We start from the raw sequence: 22,324 nt of genomic DNA on the forward strand, positions 1-22,324 counted from the left end.
CTTAAACAGTTTTCTAAAGTGTATTTTCAGTTGAACCAGGAGATAATAACTAAAGGAAGACCAACACCGGAGCTGAAAGTTTTGCTTCGAGACAGTTTGATGATTCTTAAACGGAGTAGAAAAGACATGCCGAGGATAGACTTGGCTTTGGATGAACGGATACTTTCGTGCAGAATTAGCGGTGCATGGATTTCATTGATACATAAAGGTAAGACAGCAATAAGATGTTTTTTTTTATGAAATGTGCGTTTTGTGGGCTACAGTTTGTATGTCTAAGTAATTCAGTAAAGTAGAAGTGGTAGCTAATCTACCACAGCAATTATTTATTAATAAAACATTAAGCCTAAATCGTACTACAACAGACTAAATGTTCTGTTCTGTGTGCAAATTTATTGAATGTTTTTTTGGTGTTAAATCCTAAAACATGAAGTGGCATTGTTGTCAGTTGCTATGGCAACGAGTCTGCATGTAGCGTGGCGAATACAGAGGGAGAAAGTGCTTTCTCGCTCTTTCCCTTTGTTGTGGATCATTCCATGAAATCAATACCTACATTTCTAAGTTTCACTGAGTTAACGCGGCTATGGATGACATGTAAATGATTAGTCTTTTTGCCCCCCAGCGTTGTATGCCTGCGCGAAATTTCCATACGTCCAATAACATGCATTGTCTATAATCGTAAGTCAGTGCCTCACCAGCATTGAACCTCACCGCACCTCACAGATATATATATATATATATATATATATATATATATATATGCTCTCTCTTTGTATTAATCTATTTGCTGTTTCTCCCCGTCACTTTGCTGCTGTTACACAGAAATGTCCCTATTGTGGGACATTAAAGAATATTTCTATTCTATTCTAAGCAGAAAGACGGAATAAGAAAAGAAGAAACTGTAAAAGTGGCAGTTTTCCATCAGTTTATGCTACAAACTTTTAAAGTTTAAAGTACAAGTGTGAAGAGCTGAGAATAGAACAAACTGAAATATTTTTCCTCCTATATTTGTATATAGCTTTCATGAAGCCCTCAATTTCTGCTGGACACTAAAATGCTGCAAAGTCTCAACCAAAAACACAACTAAATGAGAAGGAATGACAAATTGATCACACCTCTAGAAGGGATTACCACATGAGGAAAAGCTCAAAACCCTTGGAAGACTGAAAACTTTTTCCTAGAATACGAGGCTTTATTTGTTTTCCAGTATATGTACAAGACCTCAATCCCATCTGCATGGCTATGTCGTAAGTAAGGTACATTAAAATAGTATTAGAAACAACTATAAGCATAACATGCTTTAATAGTCTAGCATCTAGAATCATATCATCTAAAATGAATCTGAAATTGAACCAATATGTTGTAAAAAGACCATATAGTAAATATAGGGATTCAGTGGAGGGATGTGATAATACAAAGTATTAGCCTCAGCTGGCTCTACCCAATAAACCGGTCAATGGGTTTATGCACAATAAAAAGGCAGCAAGCAAAAATGAAAGGTTTCACAATCCCTCTGAAACTTCTTCTTATTTCAATAAAACACACAGAGATACTTTAAAAGTCTCACTGCAAGATAAAACCGACTTTTTTTTGCCACATATTGCTCAGAACACCTTGGAACAAGAAATAATGTATCACATAGGGAAACTTTCACGTTGATGACATTGAACGCCTAAATTTTTTTTTGGGCCATTTACATATGCAGGGAAAGTAGGCACATCATCAGCAGGAAGGTCCTGTCCGTCTATCCTATCAGTCTGTCTCTCTGTCTGTGTTGAATGGTAACACTACAAGTGGTTGCTAAAGGACAATTTTGGTCCGATTTGAGATGGAAAAGCTCAAGAAAAATTGCTTTAGCAGAAAGGGATCTCACAGAAATACCGAATTACACCACAACTTGGAGAACCACTTATCTTGGCAAAGTGAATGGGATAAACTGCACGGCCCTGGTGAGATGCTGGTCGACAGTTCAGCTTGTTCAAACAGAATGACAGTAATCTTGGCCAACACTTCAGTCTCAGAACGATGACAGGTTGATTGAGGTACGAGAAGCAATCTACTGGAAGGTCCCTGGTTATGTGAGGACTGAGCGAATGAGAGAACTTTGCGTTGACAAAGGCACGGGGAGGGCGAGGAGGTGAAGGGCAGAGCATGAGCGTAAAGAGACCCTCTGAGTAACCAGCGGCGCAGATAAATAGTGTGAAGAAAGACTGAAGGGGCTGGAGACAAACAATGACAGGAGAAGCGATCTGAAGATACGGTGAGAGCAAAGAGCGAGCACTTACAGATACAGGTAGGTTGGATCCCGGTCCAGGTAAGATCTGGCAAACACAGCCGTGTTGTGGAGCCTTGCAGTATGTGTCCCTGTTGGCACTGGAAGTCTACTCTGCTCCCCACCTGGCCACAAACAGACAACAAACAGAGAAGGAATCAATACCCTGATGCAAATGCCAATAAGCTCCCAGCTTCAAATCTAAAGAGCTTGGAAATAATACTGAACACTAAATGTTTCTTTTCTCCTTAGTAATGATTATCTGTAGAGTGTTGTGGTAAAAGGGAGAATTATTCCAAAGCTGATGTCCTATTTTTTTTTTTTTTGTTTTGTTTTCTTATCTGATATGGAGAGTAGAAGGGCTTGTCTGTTTTCTAGAGTTTAAATAATTTTGTTTATATTTTCAGTAGCCATTCCAGTCCACTCCTTAAAGACAGCATGAAGACAGATTATTCTCATTTGGAAAATGTCAAGATGTGGGTAAAAGTTGCTCGGTAATGCAGAACGATGCAAGACTGCATACCATTACAAGCACTAATCTGTGTAAGCTGCTCCTGCCTTTATTGTGACACTTTTCATATCAGTGATTCTGCTGAATGTTGTGAAGAAATTGTTTACACTTAACTTGCAACATTCGCAAAGTAAAAGCGTGCAAATAGAGTGAAATACGTAGAGTGAGAGCTGGCAGGGGTGCTGTCAAGCACACAAACATAATGTAGATTTTTGTGACAATTCAAATTTTGCAGTTTCTTGTCTCATGCAAATCTTAAAACTACAGACATTTTAAAAGTACGATTTTACTGTAATGTTTGTGAAAAATGAAGAACAGTCTATTGTTGTAGAGATGAATGAGGATCCTTAAATAAACAAAGTAACAAAGCACCAATATTGAGGAAAGTTGGGAAATCACACTAAATTAATCTCTGTTACGACCTCAGAAGCATGTAAAAATGTTCTCAAAATGCAGTAATATATTATTATATAAATTATGGATTTTACCCATAACTCCATCAGAATCTGTCCATTTCAAAAAGATCCTCATAGCGTAAACAGAAAAATGAGGTGAGCTTTATAACTTTTTCACCGTATCATCACTGTATATGGCTTTCACAGTAGAGAAAATGGGCATCCTTCTGTAAAAACAAAGTCTAAAGTTGAGCCAAAGTTGTAAAGGAACCTAAGGTTTATGTGTTTCCATCCCTGCTGAGGAGTGCTGACAGAGCTACCAGCCAAAGCGTTGCCTACAGTGTCTTGTTGAAAGATGGTTTGAATTGTTAGAAGATTCATAGACCGAACTGCCAATATTTCAGCCTACAGATGGCTGGAAATCAAGTTGTAAGGCCGTACTAAAAAAAAATTTAACTTTAGTGTTGCCGATAGTGGCTGGTCTATTCTCATACTATTTATTTATTTTTTTTTTGTTTGTTTTGCACTCATCTGAAGAGCTTAAGTGCATAAAGACGTCACTAAATTAGTTTTTTCTCCCCGTCATCTTACCTTGAAACCTGTAGAGTAATTCATGAAGCCATGCTCAGGTATTCCTGGGTTTTCACATGTGCTTCTCGTAGGCTCTGCAACAAGAAACCATTGTGGCGATAAGGGATTGCAAGGGAGCAAAGAGGACAGAGTGACAGAAAGAAAAAGATTGATAATCAAAAAGTCATTTTTCTCAGGAGTGGCTTGTACAGGCAGACAGTAACTGAAGTGGCTTGCAAACGTGAGCAGAATCATCTAGGAATGATTTATTTCTTTCACAATGAATTTTGAGCCTCTGAAATTTGTTGTAAAATGAATACTAATTTGGCTCTTATCTGAATGTGATGAAACTTCTCTCCACCATTTAAGTCAAACACAAAAACACGTTAACATACTGCCAACGGACAACATCAAAACCATCCGTCATGAATTAAGAATTGAGCCGATGGGCATCTCACTGTGTGTTGCTCTTGTGCAAAAATATTTAATGGTTATAATATAATGATTATTAATTTAAGTCACAGTAAAAATGAACAGATTTTTATTACAAACAAAAACGACATATGACCATTTTGTGAAGAAATGCAATACCTATACACCGAGGTTGAGAACCGCTCCAAGTACCATCCTCCTGGCAAATGCGTGTTGTCACTCCAACAAGCACATAGGGGGCGCTGCAACTGAACGCCACCTCTGACTTGAATATGAAGCTGCGTCCTTCTCGCCGTCCTTTGGAAGGCACGCCGGGATCTCCACAGAACTTGGCTGCAGATACAAAGTGATGTCGTAGACGTGTAAAAACAAAGGGAAACAGGAAGAGGAAGTGATGTTTGAGCTCTTCATCATCACTACACCTCTCTTAGCAAACTGGTCCGTCTCAATAAATGAGAATCTTGTTGAGAAGGTAATGTATTTTAGTAATTCAATTCAAAAAGTAAATCTCACACTTAGTCTTGTCGCAATAAGCAATCAATCAATTAATCGCATGATAAATTAAAACAAACTCAATAATTTCCATTTGCATGATTTATCATTTTTTCCCCGTTTTTCTCTTTCTTTCCTTTCCACCAAAAAAATGGATGAAAAATGTCTCCAGTCTTCCAGTTCTTTGGTCTTAACTAACCCTTTTCTAAAAGACAATTTTGTTCACAGAGACTTCATTTTATTTGAAGTTTTGTTGATAAGAGTCTTCAAGTTACAGAGTTAAATGTTCATTAGAATGTATTAATCTTTGAGAATGAGTTATTTCATTTCTATACCATTACTGAAATGATGAAATGAAAATGATCTCAAAAGAACAATATTGTTGTTTATTGCAATAACTTCTGGGACAATTTACTGTCCAGCAAAATTTTTTATTGTGACAGGGCTACTCGTGCTATAGACTCATTAAATACACAGTAATACGTTTCATGAATTTACATTTCGTTGTTTTGATGATAATTAAGACTGATCCTAAACGAAAATTTAGCTTTACAAAAAATAGTGACAGATAAATAAAGGGACATCTAAAATTCAAACATAGGCTGCTTTTTATATTGGTCTGAATACTGCGGGAAGTGAACTCAGGATTTAATCCTTTTACATTAATTACTCCATCAATGTGGTGTGGCGTAGCTCCTCAGAGGGGTTTCGATCAGGTCACTATTCTGGCCAATCAAGCAAAGTGGTACTATGGCCCTGAAGCCACTTATTGGCGCTACAGGCAGTGTGGATGGGACCGATTCTTGCCGGAAAATGAAACCTGCATCTCTATTAGGGTTATCAGCATTAAATGCTCCAAAATTTCCCAAAATTTCAGACTGGGCTGACTTTGCATTTTAGAAAACTGTAACTGCGCATGGCAGTGAATGAAGATTTTTCTTTCACAATTTTAGTAAGGCTACAATGAATCTTGTTAATTGTGGATAATTTTCTGCCATATTTTTTCTTTCCACTTAACTTTCAACTAATATCCCTGGATCAATCGTTTGGTGTTTTTTTTTTTTTCTTTTTATACCATTGACCATTTGTGGCTCACCTCGTTATAGAGGATGCTAGTGACTGTAAGCATGAGAACCATCAATTCGCCACTGCCCCACTTAAAAAGTGGGTGACAGGTCTTTTCTGAGGAAGAACATTAAGAAAACTATAAGTGGAGTTTTTTTTTTCCATCTACTCTCCTTACACTAGTTTTTTTTTTTTTTTTTTTACATCCACTAATTGAGCAAGGTGAAACACATGTATGATGCAGACTATATTAAATACTATTCCCCTGAGGAACAAAGGGACGGCGAGTGAATACATGATCTCTACAGGATCAACACATAAATTGTCAAGTTGCCAAGTAATGAAGATAATCAGCTGGTGGGGTTATCATGTGTCCAGACGCTGAAATTTACACAGCTGAGCCTCTCCCAGTTCTGGTGCTTCACTGTGATGAGGAAGTGATCCTCACTGTAAAACGCCTGGTTCACTTCAGCACCACCCATATCTGTGAATGTGACCTCAGTGTTGCTTTCTCTGCGATAACTCCAGACGTTGAAAACAAGCCAAACATGCTAATTTTTCTAATCAATTCATGCACATTCAAGTTTATGACTTTAGTCTTACAAAGTCTTACAAAGCGCTGTCTAAGATGTTTCACAGATCACTATTTTTTCAGGATTGCGCTACTGATAGGTAATCAGAAGAAAACATAATTTTGTGAACCTGAAATGTTTTTAAATTGGACCTTGTTCTCATTCAGCTTTTATATTTGTTGGAAAAAACTGATAGTGAAGAAACAGGTTGTCTTTCAACAGCGGTTATAGTTTCAGTGGACTGAAACTACACAATTTGTTTAGGTTAACAGGCTTAATGCTGACTGCGCTGGCTGTTATGTCAACCTTGATTAACTCCTGAATAAGTCTCAGCTCGTCAGTGAGGGGTGATGGTGAGTCCCGAACCCTGATTAGTTAAGAAGCTCAGGCCTTTTTCTGAATTTAACGTTGATGTTTCCCACCTTGTTCTCCATAAGAAAACTGCAGACAGTGACTGAATGGAGAGGCTTTAATTAAGAAATAATAAACTGTGTGGGCTTCTGCTGTAGCTACACATGATCAGAGACCAAGTACCTACACTGGTTTCACTCAGCTAAGAGCTTTGCTCTCTTTTTATCCCATTTATATAACCATAACAATAATCTTCCTATATGATTTGGAATGTCTTCCAAGAGGAAATTATTCAAATTGCTTTGACGTTACCAGGGTTGTAGAAAGTCCATTTTTACAAATGTGGGCAGATACGTGGACATCCTTGTCGCAGGATGAATTGTGCACGTCTAATCACTTTTGTTTCCAGCAATCAGTCTCATCGGCGAGTAGTTACAGTAGGTGTATGAATATTCATCTTAGCAGCATAGAGGGAGCTGAGGAAGGTCATGGCTCTAAATTTCAGATCAAAATAATTAGCAAGTGAAATATTAATTTCTCTGAAGGGGCCTAGGGGTTAACTCAACCGAAACCATTTACTGCCGCTCTTGTCTCTAAGCCTCTTGTATGACATTGCTTTTTTAATGGGACTCTAGCTATAGCCTCAGCAGAAGAATCCTGATGGATTTCCACTGCTCCTCTGTCAATTTATTGCTTATAGACATCCAATAAAAGTGGCTCAAATAGTTTAGGCTGAATGGGTTTGATGGTAGGACAAGTGAGCCATCCTCTGGCCTTCCAAATGCCTCTTTCTATTCATCCCCCTTATTTTATCCATCCATCACTCCCCAATGACCCCAGTGATCAGTATATGTTGCTTGTTAGCCGTCGGTGGTTCTGATATACTTGGTGCATGTGGGAGAGAGAGCAGAGGGGAGGGAGAGAGTCAAAGCATCCAGTCACGCAGCCAGAGCACCGCAGGATCAAGCTAATAATGAGGCAGCTGCTCCTCCAGACCCGACATGTGCTGCTGCATGGAGGTCTGCTGACAGAGATAAGTTTCTCCTTGCATTCCTCCTACAGCTCATGAACTAACAGGGTCTTCCCACAACCAATCCATGATACCGCCAATATCTAGGAAGAGAGATTAAAATCCACACAGTGCAAGAATGGCTGGATAAACTTTAAAGTGAAAATATCTCAAACGTCTTCTTATCCAGCGCAATGTGCTCCCTTGGAAAATGAATATCGAAAAAGTAAGACCCTGCCTTGTGCTTCAAGTCCCAAGTCTGACCGGTTTTTCTGGGTTGGTGAGAGAAATATGCAAACCTCTAGACAGATCTGAAAACAATTCTTGTCCCATCTCAAATGGCACCGTAAAGCTTAGTATTCTGTTCGTATTTCTTGGAGCGTTGACAATGCAGGCCAAACAGGTGACATGCACATCAGTCATAAACTTCAAGCCACAGGAAAATAATGTTCTGTTTTATGGATATATAAGAGAAATGGCCCCAAGCCAAACCAAGCTCAGCATATTTAATGTGCCAGTGTGTATGCGTGTACGAATGTGTGTAGAAAGAGTGAGATGGAGACGCGTCAAACTTTTCTCTCTCTCTCTCTCTCCCTGCCTCTCCTCTTCCTTGATGAATTATCAATGCTTTGAAGTCATCAGTATGCAGAGGCCAGATTCACAGATTCAAAGTTGGGATCACAGACTTATCCCTGCAGACAACTAAAAACTGGCGTTCTCAAACACTGAATTTAGCTCTTCTCTGTGTGCTGGTAGGAACATGAACATGCATCTTAATCCTGTTTGGCTGCAAATTCCAAGGAAAGATTTGTGTTTGCAGAATCTCACAGTTTTGCTGAGCTGTATTTAAATGCGCTGAGGTGAAAATGAATTACAATCATAAGTGAAACACTCAGTGATGCAGGCTTGCTATGTGAGGAATGAGCACGAAAGAAAAAAAGCAAAGCTGCGACTTTAAAATGTACTTTTTGCTCAAATAGAAACATCGATAAACTGGACAGGTTAAATTTTCCGGCAAAAACCTTCAATGTCAAATGAAAATCTCATCTTAAACTAATATTTACATTAATATAACTTTCCAACTATTTGATAGTTCATAGTTCATATCCATCACTTATGGATGTTTATGTTAAGTCCAGAATCTAAAAAAATATTTTACCTCAGTGCTTTTGCAGTCTTTCCATGACAAATGTATGTGTTTATAATAAAACACAAAATGCACAGAGTACAGTCATTATACATAGTCTGCATTAATAACAAGGATTTAGCTCGCCTCCATTCTTCACCTGAGACTGGTGCAGATGGTGCTTTACTGACATTCTAATACATAGAAAATAACCTCGTCCACACCACACACAATCAGCGTTTTATATCCCCGTGTTCACTGCTTCCCATTCTTATGTATTTTGCTTGCGCAAAACCAAAGTGATTCATCACCTCTTTGCCACATTAAGCATGCAGCAGAGGAGTCAAGTTCTTTACAGAAACTTGGTTACTGAGCGCAGTGATATTTAATGTGTAGTCACTCATTTTGTGTCAGCTGGGAACAACTGTCAAAACCTGCATCTGTGTTATTACCGGTGCAGCTATTAAATGTAATTACCGGGTTAAAAAACAGTTCTGTGTTCAGATGCACTAAGCGGCAGACGGGAACAGAAAAAGGTTGCTTGCTCACATCGCCGCAGGAGATTGTTCAGAAGGTGCTCATGTGGAAAAATGATTGCAGTGTGTTGAGGGATGTCACTGCTCATCATAATTGAGGTGGACAGTGTCTGGACATGGTATATTTACCAAGTGGAAACTTATCCATTATATGACCAGATGACAAGTTTGGCTAAAGCAGGCAAGAGAACAGACACCTGAGTGGCTGGATGTAAACACAAGGCTTTTCTAAAGGACAAATCTGGACATCAGTAACTCGGATTGGGCAGAATAATATATTAATCAGACAAAACATTGCACTCTTAGCTGCAGTGTTCACCTTCACAGCTTTTCAGCTACTTATATTGTGTAACAAAAGAACCACAAATTTTAGCTCATTTTATTAAGAGTTGATGTTGTAGATGGTGCACAAGACCAGACCATCGACTTTTAGATGAACCCTTCACCAAACAAACTTGACTGATAAGTTAGAAATGCAGTAACTTGTTTTAGAGGAGTGATTTGTTTCAGACAAAGATTATTTTATATTAATATCTCCCTCTGACAGTAAGGGGTTCAGCCAGTGGCAGCTCTGCACCTGCAAGATTCATTTGTACTGTTGATCCTGAGGGAGCCGGTCTGGCTCTGGTTGAGAAGGGGCGATGGGACTCAGCAGTGGGACTGGGAAGGCGCCAACAGAGGCACCTGCTACTTGTTAGGAATATGTGCTTTCACAGCTCTCCAAAAGTTTTCAGTAACACCAGAAACTGTTCAGGGTTGCCTTGTGTTTAGCACCTATACGTTATCAAATCAACTTGAACCATGTCCTACTGTCTTTCATCAATAGCTTTGTGTGTGTGTTTCTTAAATAGGGCAGATCTGTGGAGTGTAATACAATTAGTTATCCTGGCTATAGTTACCTCTACTACTTTGCTTTGGACTACCACATAAAATCCAACTAACAGGTTTAACTTTGTTGCCAAAACATGACAAATCTAAAATGGTATCCATTTCTTTTCCCCAAAGCACCATACGTGAGCAAATTGCTACATACTGTAAGGTATAGTGTGTCTAGCTGCTGTGCAACAACAAGAGCAATTTGTTATCTGTGTCTTAAAAGCTCCCTCATGGGAATGTGTTCGCTTCTCTGGATACACCAACATTCATCAGCTTCTGTCACAGTCTGACACTTTTTGATTTGTTGTTATTCAATGACAGCTGCTGGAAAACACCAAAACTGTTTACCTCACAGTCTTCATCTGGAAGTCAAACTACTGTAACTCATTAAGCCATACAGTATTAGTTAACTCTATGCGATATCAAAACTAAATTCACATTTTCTTTAAGTCTCTATACTGCTGTGAACTTGACATGAACAAACAACAGACAGCCCCCAACTGCAGCTCACGCTGTGACGCCAGAGTCATTAAAAAAAGCATCTTGATGTTGTTCGTGTTTAGATAAGTGAGATTTCATTTGTGATCAACATTCAAGAGTCCTAACGCTGAGAGAAACAAATGCATGCAAGTGCTTTACCACTTAACATTTCACTTCTTTGTGACACATTGCATGACTGATTCAGATGGCAGTGAGACACTGTTTGAGCAGTCATGCATAACTGAGGTTATTAGTACACTTGCAAAGACATCCCTGAGAAGATATTAATGGAGTAGGGAGAATAAGAAAATTCAGTCATGAGTCTGCTCAGATCATCATCTCCATCAACACTGCAGCTCTCACCCTGAGGGTAGAAGGAGACTCACTTCTTTTTAATCTACATATAAATTAGAGAATTTACTCTATGTAGTAATGACAAAATGTTCACATTTTACTATGAACATTTGTGAATTCATATGTGCTTTAGCGTATCAAAAACTTGCTTGAAAAACATAAGAAAACAAAGAAAGAGCAACACGAAAAATACACATTTCTGACTTTTAGATTCCTTGGAAATTACAGCTTAGCTTAGTCAGCTTGTCCTCTAGCTTCATATCTGACTTATATTTATTATTCATGGATTACAACACTTTCATTAATTAGAAAAACAAATCATTGAAAATTGCAAGCAGTTTAAAGCGTGCTTACAAAAAGGTATGCGATGCTAAAGCAATGACTGAGATAAGCAACACAATATATTAAAAATGCAAGAGCTGTGTACTGCTGACAAGGGACAAATAAAATGTTACCTTCTTTGTCAAAAATTCCCAAGTGACAAATGAAGAACAGAATGACTTTTGCTGACTGAACTTCTGTAGTCCTGATTTCACTTTTTTATGACAAAAAGAAAGGTTGGTAATTTCGGTCAAATGCAGTACACAAGGTGAAACACAGTCCTTTTCTTTTATTTTTAGTACTTTTATCATATACATGGAACTGCGAGTTCCATTTTTTTTCTGACCGAGTTCAACTAAATGGAGAAATCAAAACATTTTCAGGCAGAACTCCTACTCACACACTCTCAATCTATACACAAAGAAATGTCTCCTGCAAATTTCTGTAATTACTGTCATAACTAGCCTGTTAGGAGGTAGAAATTAAGGTAGAAAAGAGCAACTTACGCAAGCACTGAGGCAGGTCTCCGCTCCACGTGCCATTTCCTGTGCAGGTAAGCACAGCAGGGAAGGAGAGTTCATACCCAGGTAGGCAGCCATAGCTTACACTGGACCCCCACTCCAGGACGGAGCCCTCCAGCAGCCCGTTGGGGATGGACGGTGGAGTAGGACAGGTCACCACTGTGAAAACAGTCGGCACACATTTACAAGCTTGTCAAATAATGATTAATAGAAATGTAGCATCCCGTAATGTAACAACAGCAAGCATAATGGTCTGTGTTCATTCAATAATAATAATAATAATAATAATAATAATAACAATAATAAGAAGAAGAAGAAGAAGAAAAAGAAGAAGAAGAAACAACAAGAATGCCGTAATGTTTTTGAGCCAATAGTATAATAACAATAACAATCTGCCAAAAAGCAACTGAACCAATCAATGGACTTCATTGGTAATAATAATAATAACAATAATAATAATTATTATTATTATATTGTGTACAACAAACAATTCTCCATAGTTAAGGAATATTGTAGGAACATGAATGAATATAATCACTAGGGGTGATGGACATGTGTTATGACCTGGTAAAAACCAGCCTATTGCACTATTCGTTGCTACGTACAGAGGGTCAGCTATTGAGAAACAATTGCTTCCTGGACATGTGGACTTTTTTGCAATTTTACATTTTATCCAATCACTAACGTTTGTTTGTGATCTATGTAATGCGCCAGTTTGAAGCCTACCGGAAATTGCCTGCGCTGTAAACCACCGTCTGCTAAGAGAGAAGTGACTGTTGGAACGAGACGGCTGTTAATGTTGATTCAATATTTGGAAGTCCAACAGGACTGAACGGCTTCCTTCACTCCCACTGCTGCCATTGCTAAAACTACAGGCAGGCTACAACTCTAAAACAGAACAATCAACGTCATTGTTCACAACGTTTTCTGTTCACTGATTGGATCAGTAGAGTTTCTACCAGAGGAATCTAAGTAATTGGGAGGAAGACCAGACTGAGCTGTAGGAAAAATCTGAATAGAGTGGAATAGCAAAGGAAGGCAAAGGCCAGGCAAACTGTGCAAAATCTGCAAAAAGTACCCTATTTCCAAGAAATTCAGCATATTTATGTATTATTACATTATCACTTACAGTGAATACAATCGCAAAGAATTGTTTTACTTCAGCAACAGAACGAATAAAACATATTAGGTTATTGGCAATTTTTTTATGACTAGTGCTTTAAAAACTTGACTATATTAATGCCCAATTATTATGTCAGTGGTTTTAATACAGTTAGGTTGAGTTAAATTAGAATACTATGACAGTTACTGAATTAATCAAGCGAAACATATTATACAGATAAATTACAGACTGAAATTTCCAGATTTTTATTCTGTCAATTATGATCTTTCATTTATAGCTAATAAAATCATGTAATTTAAGATTAAAATATTACATTGAACTAATAAAACCAATTTTAAATTCAGAAATGTTATTGCAAAGTATGTTTAATAGCTTCTTGAAGGTTGGTATTTTCAAAAAATTATTTTAATCTGACAAGCTAGGTTAATAAAAAAAAACATTTGAATTTACTGTGAGCACATTAAAAACTAGCAGAAATTGTTAAATTATTGTCAGGTGTTACATTAATGGTTATTATTAGATCATCGGTCCATGTTTGCACATACTGTAGAGATGTTTGAGTCAAAAAGGGATTAGGAAAGCTTTGGAACGTAAAACCAAAACAAAAGAAGAACATACAATTACATTTTAGAGTACTTTAGTTACTATTTACATTTCTACTTTTCATCAGAAAAACAATGTCTGAAAGTGAAACAACTGATGGGGAAACTTTACATTTTAACCATAAAGCAGACAGATGCTTCCGGCTTTCAGAACAGACCGACTTATAACTCAGAACATGCTTACAAGTAAAAAGGTGAAAAATATATGGCAGCCTGTGGAGACCACATTATGATTCTGTGCATAAAACCTAAAAACTGGGAGCTTTTTGAGAAATAAGGCACTTTTTTTTAAAGGAAATAAGAACATTTCAATGTGTTCCACATGCTAGTTTTTATACAGATCCAGTTGGGAAGTTTGATGAAAACCGTTTACTTTAAATTTAAAAATGTACCAAAGGACAACAAAAGCTCTGCATTGTCTATATCCATTAGTGGATACAGACGAATATGGCTTTAAACTTGATGTTGTAGTTTTATGTGATGTTAAATACATGTTTAAGTTGATTATAAAAAGTTTTAGGTGTTAAAATGGTGATAATCTATATCTATTTCTCTTTCCCTCGCAGAACATTTCCACAAAAAAGCATATTACCTAAACTTTAATCAAACTAAGTGCAATAAAGCATAGCAATAGTTCAAGGACATCAAACAGGAACGAGTTTCCATTTTACATACTGTACAGTTAGACCAAATGGAAACTTGTGTTTTGACTGAACAATTTTTTCCTTTTTCTGTTTACAGTTTATTGAATATTTGTGAGTAATCTGGGGACATTTTGTGGCTCTGCAAGCTGTAAACTTTCTGCTCAACAAATGTAATAAATAAATGCATAATAAAGCTCTGAGTTAGTTCTCACACACTGGCACATGGGCCCATGGGGCTGCAGTCTGGCTATGGGTTTTAAGAATGTGAATACATTATGGCAGTTCTTTAAATTTGTAGCTATTCTCGTGCAATATGAGTCTCACTGCAGATGAGCAGAGTTCGATCCCCAGCAGCTTTAGTAAACATTATTTAGAGGAGACAATCCTTTCTACAGGTTTACCTAAGATCAGCGGATGACGAATCCATTGCATGACTACAATCTTTACCCCATGCTGTACTGTGTATGGCGTGGTAGTTATTTTATCTATAAACATTTGAAGCTTCTGTAGGTTTGAAACTCAAAGAAAACAGACTACAGTCCAAATATTAACTGATAGCTGAAAATGAAATTTTAATTAGAATGATAAGAATGAGTGTGTTTTAGCTCCAGCTCTGAATTATATTGTCTTGTATTGGAGTTTCAGGTTGCAGACCAACACAAAACAATGCATAGCTTTCAAGAGGAAAGGAAACAATATGTTATATATATATATATATATATCTTTCTCTATAGGTAAAACACTGAAAAGAGTGGCACAAACAACAATTTGTAATCTTTTGCTGTAAGGTACAGCTGTAAATTGTGAAGGGTGTCTTTGTCTGCTCTGCACAGTTTCTACAGACTAAAATTCTTTGATTTTCACAAAACAGTTCAAACCCAGTCAGACTGGATAAGAAAAGGCTGTGAACAGCAATACTCAAATCTTGGCACAGTTTTACAACTTTGACTGGATTTGGCCATTCAAACATGAATATGCTTGAGCTGACTGTTTTGTGTGTTGTAAGGTAAACTTTTATCTTAATTGTTTTGCAGCTTCTAACAGGATTTCTTCCAATGTTGCCGTGTATTTCCTCTCCATACATCCTGTAAATATCGCCAATCAATTTTCTTGTCCCTAATAAAAAAATGCATCAGATTATCAGGAAGATGATACATTGTGTTTTGCATGAAAGCAAATTAAATTTGATCTACCGCATCTCTCATATATATGCATATAATTTATCTCTTCCTTTAAAAGAATATGGTTTCTTACTTAAAAATTGTAATCAATTAAACTGAAGTTTATTGTTGTAAAATGACAGCAACTGTGAAAAAATTCAAGGATGCAACGACTTTTATAAGGGACAACGTTCTTGCCACATTTTTTGCTTACTTGTTTGTTTTCCTGAAGACTGAGTAACAATGAATATGGAACAGACCACAGTGGGATATTCACTCATTGTCTCCAAAGGGGAAGCGTCTTTTGTTCTTGGTTGGCTGCAGTTCCAGCTCCATTTCCATGTGGACATTTACACAGCATATATGCTTCACAGGTACGCTATGTTTACAAAGACATTCAGGCCGTGGTGTAATTAACTGTGATGACGTTAATAAGCTCTGGGAAAAAAATAACACTTATGAAAGGTGGTTACTGTACATCAGACTACCTGTATTCTCCTAGAGTAGATTTGTGAGAAAAAAATCCAACAGTGGCGAAGTCAAAGTAAAAAAGAAATGGTTATTCTAGTAGGTATGTTACACTGATGATAGAGGTAGGCTTTCTAATCTCTTAAGTGCAGCTTTAGAAATGACACAAAAACAGAGAAGGAGAAAAAAAAAGCTTCAGGTCTGGGTGGCAAGCAGAACTAAATGAGAAGAAGAGAGTGGCCCCATTTTCCAAAGTAATTCTAAGCAGCATTAGAGCATTAGTCGCTCTCAGCTGAACATGCCAAACCTGGGATTCAGACTGATCCTATGTTGGGATCACACTTTGGATGCCTCGTCTGTGTGTATGCACATCACAGACAAACTCAGCAGCTAGAACTGACGTTCACACATTATGTGCAAAATTATGCACAGAGTAAAACCTCTTTGTCTCCTCTTTGTCTCCTCGAATCTCCATTTGTCTCTGTATGTCTTTCCTCCTTCTACTCCCCCCAACCGCCAGCGTTTTAGCTCATACTCCTTTGGCACGTTATCCCAATCTGTGACAAGATGACAGATGCCCAGCTTCCCGTCACTTTTAAGCAGCTCAAACTGCCTGACTGCTGCACCTTTAACTTCAAGCTAGTCGTGCAAAATAAAAAGGCAAACAATTCTCCTAGAATAGCCGGTCTTCTGATTAGAAGAGAAATACAGATTTCCCTCATGCACCTCTAAAACATGCTGCTGTGTAGGCTTTGGAAAAAGTTGAAAGAAAAAAAGTTCTGCAATTAGCCGACTGGATTCTTATCGCTTGTTATAGATGGTTTTAAATTACAGTGAAAATAAAGGAAGAAAAGGCCTCGTAATATCTGTGTTTTGCCTTAATATCTCATCCATATTGAGAAGTAGTTAAGCGGATGTAGAGCACACACTTAGTAATCAAACTTCTCCCTTCTGCCTTTCTTTTATTCATTTACTTCATAAGATAAATAATTGCTACTGGAGAACCGAGAGTGAGAGAAGAGGCAGCAGCGACCCTATAGGTCACTTATTAATGTGTGCAGGTCAACGTAAGTGGACAGCACTACGGACAGCGGTGATGATGGAAAAAAAGAAGAAAAAAAAAAACACAGGCAAGTGTGAAGAGCCTGTGAATATGTATGCATGAGAGAGAGAAGGCCATAGCTGCAAGAGGTCTTTTGACTGTATGAATGCATCGTGGTGTGCGTGACAGGAAAGCTTAGAGTCCAGAGTTACCTCCTCTTCAAATCAACCCCAGGTAGGATAGCAGGAGCAGGGCAGAGTGTAAGAGCTGCAGCAGGAGCTGTCAGCTGGAGGTTAGATTTAGAAACTTTCACATACATGCCTGTGCACATGTAGCACACACACACCGGCTCAGCCTCCCTCACTTTCTCTCGTTCTCTCTGTTTAAACAGATGTGGGTAGCAGTTGGGCAACTATCAACTCATCAGGCGTCTTCGGCATATAATGGAACAGGTTTTGTGAATAATGAAAAACACGAGTGAAATAATTCAACTCGCTGTCAGTTTGGATGTTGTAAACGCCTGAGCAAGGGCAGATGAGGAGCTTGAGAACAATGAGAAGCGTGCGGCTTTAAATCTTGAGGTAGAGCAAAGGAAAGAAAATGGCTATTTAGGATCCAAGCTGCATCTTATGCACAGGCAGCTGAAAAACAAGCCTGTGTTTGATTTTCAACAACTTTCAGCCATTCTATGCGTACATATCTCCAACAAGTTGTTAGGTTTGTATGTGTACATGATAGTCTCTCAAACTCTGCCACCTTTCTCACATTTAATTTGTCCCTTGCCATTTCTCAAGAGGCAAACATAATAAGAGTTTGCCTCTCTGTACAGTCACTGACACAGCAGCCTCCAAACAGTTCCTTAGCAACAATAAGCCACCATTTGCCTTGTAGGCTCTTTTATTTCCCGGTGTACATCTGAACCATTTTCTGCACGAGTTAATCTTTCCTGCAACACCTACTTTATGGTGTCAGCAGCCGAAATGCTAATCTATGCCTCCACTCTGGGATCATAAATCATAGACTGATGTAGAGCTGATGGGTGTAAAACTACTAAGCTCACTTCCAGGATTTTATACCACTGCTGGAATGTGCAGTAACTTTCACAAAGGGAGACAATAACTTATTATTTAATTGCACATTGAGAGACATCCATGTTGTTTGTCTAAACACAGAAACGTAATATTTTATTTAATAGTTTTTTTCTATCTGGACGTAACATTTAAATGACAGGGTTATTACCTGGTCATGCACATTTTAAATGTAACTTATTATTTTTTTTTTTATGATAGACAAGTTAAGCATCTGAAGTTGAAAATAAAGCTGAAAATAAAACAAAAAATGCTTAATTTACCTTTCAAATTTTGATATTATAAATAACATTAAGTAACTGGAGTAATGGACTAAAAATCTAAACAATTACTAGATGGCTCTCTTGCATTATGTTATTTATTAATTTCCTGCACTCTCAGTGTAAATCTGAGTTGCTATGTTTCCTCAAATACTCTAAATTGTGCTTTAACACTTTAGTTTGAGGTGCGAGACGAACAAGTCTAAAACTCTGAGATTATAAAACACCTTCACAATTTCTTCTAGAATAACAAAAGCTCTAAGTTTTTCTATATTTAATTACAGCATACAATGTCGCCTTCACCAACCTAACGTGCGTCATTTAGGATCTCTGGTATTGGTGGCAACCTCAAAAATGCTCAAAATTTGAGCAACGTTCTACCAGTTTGCAACAGATGTGTGCAGGCGCAGTACCAAGGATGACAGACATCAGAAACAACTGTAGAAAAGCAATTGTTGCTGCTCATTAATTTTGAAAGGGTTATAAGGTAATTGCGAAACAATTTAAGTCCACCATTATACAGTGCAAAAGATTAATTACAAGACAAACACATTGCAGACAGCTGCAAATCTCTCCAGGCTTGAAATTAACTGGCAAATTCACTCCAACATCATATTGTGCAATTCTCTGAAAAGTTGACTCTCCAGGCCTTACCATGTTCAATGGAAGAGTTCATGACAGGACAATGAGGGGAAAAAAAATATTTATCATTTCTTTGTAAAGTAGTTCCCTCTAAAAATAATGCAGGTACAAAACTTAGGTTTGCATCATTACAAATGACTGGTACCATTTCCTTTAGACAGATGAAACCAAAGCAGAGATGTTTTGACATAACGGAAACAAATGTAGAATGAACTAGAAATAACATTTCAGCACAGACTTCAATGAACAGAAACAATTTTCTCAAGGATTCTTTCCCAACAAAGCCGAAGTTAAAAAGAAGATGGCTGCTTGAAGTTAGTGCTGGTAGTTCTTCAAATGCAGCAATTTTATTTTGACCTTTTTGTGGTTTTGTTTTAAATTATTAATAGAGGAATCTAGTCTGTTTTAGTTTTACACTTCGAGTTACATTTAAACAAACGTTTGACCCCGATAAAGACCAGATATTTTTAATTTTCTCCTGCTCAGTAAAACTCCTCGAACTGAAAAAGTTACATCACTTAGGTTTCTAGTAATAACAGCACTCATTGTTTGCAAACTGTTGACTTTTGTGAACTTGTAGACATCTGATGTAATGTGTCAAGGGCCAGTGCATGAAATAAACACTCCACCTCTACCTGAACACACAGGAAGTCCAGTGTCACCTTTGTTGCTAATCTTATCAAACATCAAGTAGTAATTTAATGTGACGCTGTGCTAGTGTGCCAAGGTTGTTGTAACAAAGCCTGATGGTTATCAAGATTGACTGCATTGCAAAACAAGTATGAGTCGACTGCAGAACAAAATGGGCTTACCTTGGCACGATGGCATTGTTCCACTCCAGGTCCCGTTGTTGGTGCAAGTCCTAGAGATGGTACTTTCCCCTCCCATGATCACAAATCCTGGCTGACATGAGAATGTCACATTCTGACCAATTGTGACGTCGTCACCAAATCGTAGCCCATTTGCTGGGATGCCAGGGTCGCTGCAGGTGATCACTGCCATTGGTCGACAGAAACAAACAGGTTGCATTAGAACCTATTCTGAAAACTGTAGAGTGAATAAAATGTATTGAGTGAAAAAATAATGAAATACAGTTTTCATTTGTTTTCACATAAGTTCTTCTGCCTATGACACACTGAAAAGACTAATAGGAAATTTGATGATGCTAGATGCAGAGCCATGGAAAACATTTAGGAGGTTGCAAAACATCTTACATATATATATATAAATACACATATACACATATATATATATATATATATATATATATATATATATATATATATATATCAAAACGAACTTGTGTGATGATGCGACAGTGTCTTGTCCTCATCCAGCCGAGTGACGGGCGTGATTCGTGCATGTGAAACTTTGAGCTAATACACCTGCATGTGCACATGCCTGCACAACAAAGTTTATATGGACTGGCAGCAATAATAAAAATATGAAACAATGAAATCAATTTAAATAACTTTAAAGGCATTGTAGAAATGCAGAAGAAAGTGGAAAATCTTTCTCTTGTTTTTCCATTTTTCATTATCGGGTGCAAATAGACAGAGTTTGTGATGATAGTTTAAACATTTATCTGACTGATTGAGCTGTGTAACTGTAAATAACAGAAATGGTTTACATAAATCAAATTATGAACAGCACCTATACTTATTCGTTAGCAACAGTATATATTGTAAGAGTAAAGAATGGCTGAACGGTAGAATTTTGTTCGGCGATGTTTATCAATGAATAGGTGGTAATTATGCTGCGATGATTAGGAAGTGCTAATTGCTCCCCTGCAGTCTGTCACTTTTGCGGTTAAAAGTGATTTAGAGCAGCTGTGAGCCACTAACAGATTCATCGCTGTTTCAACATACTGTATGCGGTGCTGCGCTGGGTGTCGCCTTTTATGTGCTTTTGACAGGTCATTATTCAGCTGCTGGAAAAAAAAAATTAGCAGTTTGTTGACCTATGGGAGATGTTGCTCTGCAACTCTGTATTTTTTTATGACAAGAAGTTATTTACCTTCTATTAAGGCGTAAAAAAGCGTATTTAAGTAGGACATAAAAGAGTTAGCAAACTAATGTGGTAAAACTGCGTTTTAGTTATAATTTCGGCCTTAGATAGGGCATTCAAATTAACCTCCATCAATTAGTTCTATTTGACAAATCAAACCATTGTAATAGTAAAGTAGAAAAAAAAGCAATGGATAAACACAGGATAAAAAATTATAACTACAGTTAAAGTATAGCATTAATAATACTCACCAGAAAAACTTGAATGATAATCTTTAATAATTTAAAATTTTTTAATTATTTTATTCCACATGCTGTGAACAAAGGATTAGTGCTGGACGCTCAATGGAATTTTGAAAAGTTTCCCTTAATTGGGAAACTTAAAATTAAAAAGTACAAAGATGCAAAGACATAAAAGGAGGGGATTTAAGAATTACGGCTCTTTAATATCTGGAATCCTCGCGGTCAGTGCTCAGAAATGCAACTGGACAACCAAATCCAAACAGCCACAGTGTGGCACTTGGGGTTTGGGAGTTATTGCTCAGAACCTTAAACATGTAATCAAGGGAGCTCTCGGTGCAACAGAGTGTGTTGGATGAAAAGCACATAAATCAATCGGAGAAACAGCAGGAGCACTATGAAGTGCCAAACAAATAGATTGGTGCGTTCTTAAAAAACAACTACAAAACAAAAGAGCAGACAGGACTCCAAAGCACTGAATGACAATTTTTAAAATTTGTTGGAGTAAGGATGCATCCAAAAGTCGCATCCCTACTGCACTTGAGCACTAGAGTTGCAGACCCCTGGCTCAATGCCTTTATTGAGAGAAAGAGCCGGGGTAATCCAGAATTTTCTCTCAATATTGACGCTCCTTCCCAACCTGTTGCTGGCAAGTTGATGGAAAGAAGGCTAGTAGACTTTTCCCTTTTCACATTTTAGGATGTGTTAAAAAAACAGACAGCCATGGTGGGAAAGCTAAAGTAGTGCCACTTGTGATTCACTTTGACTCAAGAAGTAATAAAATACACTGTTATTAGTTTGAGTGGCTAGCCTAATAACTGAACGCATAAATAACAAAACCCCCAGATTTCCTAATTTGGAGCCGGTACGCCGTTAAGCTGGGTTTGATGTCGTTCCAAGATCCCACTTCAGACTAGATAAATTGAACACCGCATTAGGACTTGTTCTTGGTTTACTGCTGTCAACTTCAGTTAATAAAGGGAGTACTTGAAACTTTCTCTAATCCTACTCCTTATTTTTAGAAGGCTGTAATGAAGCAATGAAGAGTATTCTCAAACACATTATTCTGGCTATTGATGTTTGACAGGGCTACATCACAATTCAAATTTTCTGAATTATCCCAAAAGTAATGAACACCAAAATCTTTTTTGATTGGCCCAAGTGCCACT

General features: G+C 37.6%; 1 protein-coding gene across 1 annotated transcript in view; it reads right to left on the bottom strand.

Moving 5' to 3' along the window:
• LOC106965091 (CUB and sushi domain-containing protein 3-like) overlaps positions 1–22,324 on the bottom strand; it is a 65,250-nt gene that overhangs the window by 22,421 nt on the left and 20,505 nt on the right. Inside the window, exons 4-8 of the mRNA XM_015060989.1 lie at positions 19,722–19,904; positions 11,866–12,039; positions 4,337–4,510; positions 3,767–3,840; positions 2,283–2,394 (exon numbers count right to left, since the gene is read on the bottom strand). Of these exons, the coding sequence (XP_014916475.1) occupies positions 2,283–2,394; positions 3,767–3,840; positions 4,337–4,510; positions 11,866–12,039; positions 19,722–19,904 (717 nt within the window). The remainder of the gene's footprint in view (positions 1–2,282; positions 2,395–3,766; positions 3,841–4,336; positions 4,511–11,865; positions 12,040–19,721; positions 19,905–22,324) is intronic.

Source organism: Poecilia latipinna, unplaced genomic scaffold, assembly GCF_001443285.1.
Source record: "Poecilia latipinna isolate Pla-1442-1.1 unplaced genomic scaffold, P_latipinna-1.0 Scaffold1763, whole genome shotgun sequence".
Classification (NCBI taxonomy): domain Eukaryota; kingdom Metazoa; phylum Chordata; class Actinopteri; order Cyprinodontiformes; family Poeciliidae; genus Poecilia; species Poecilia latipinna.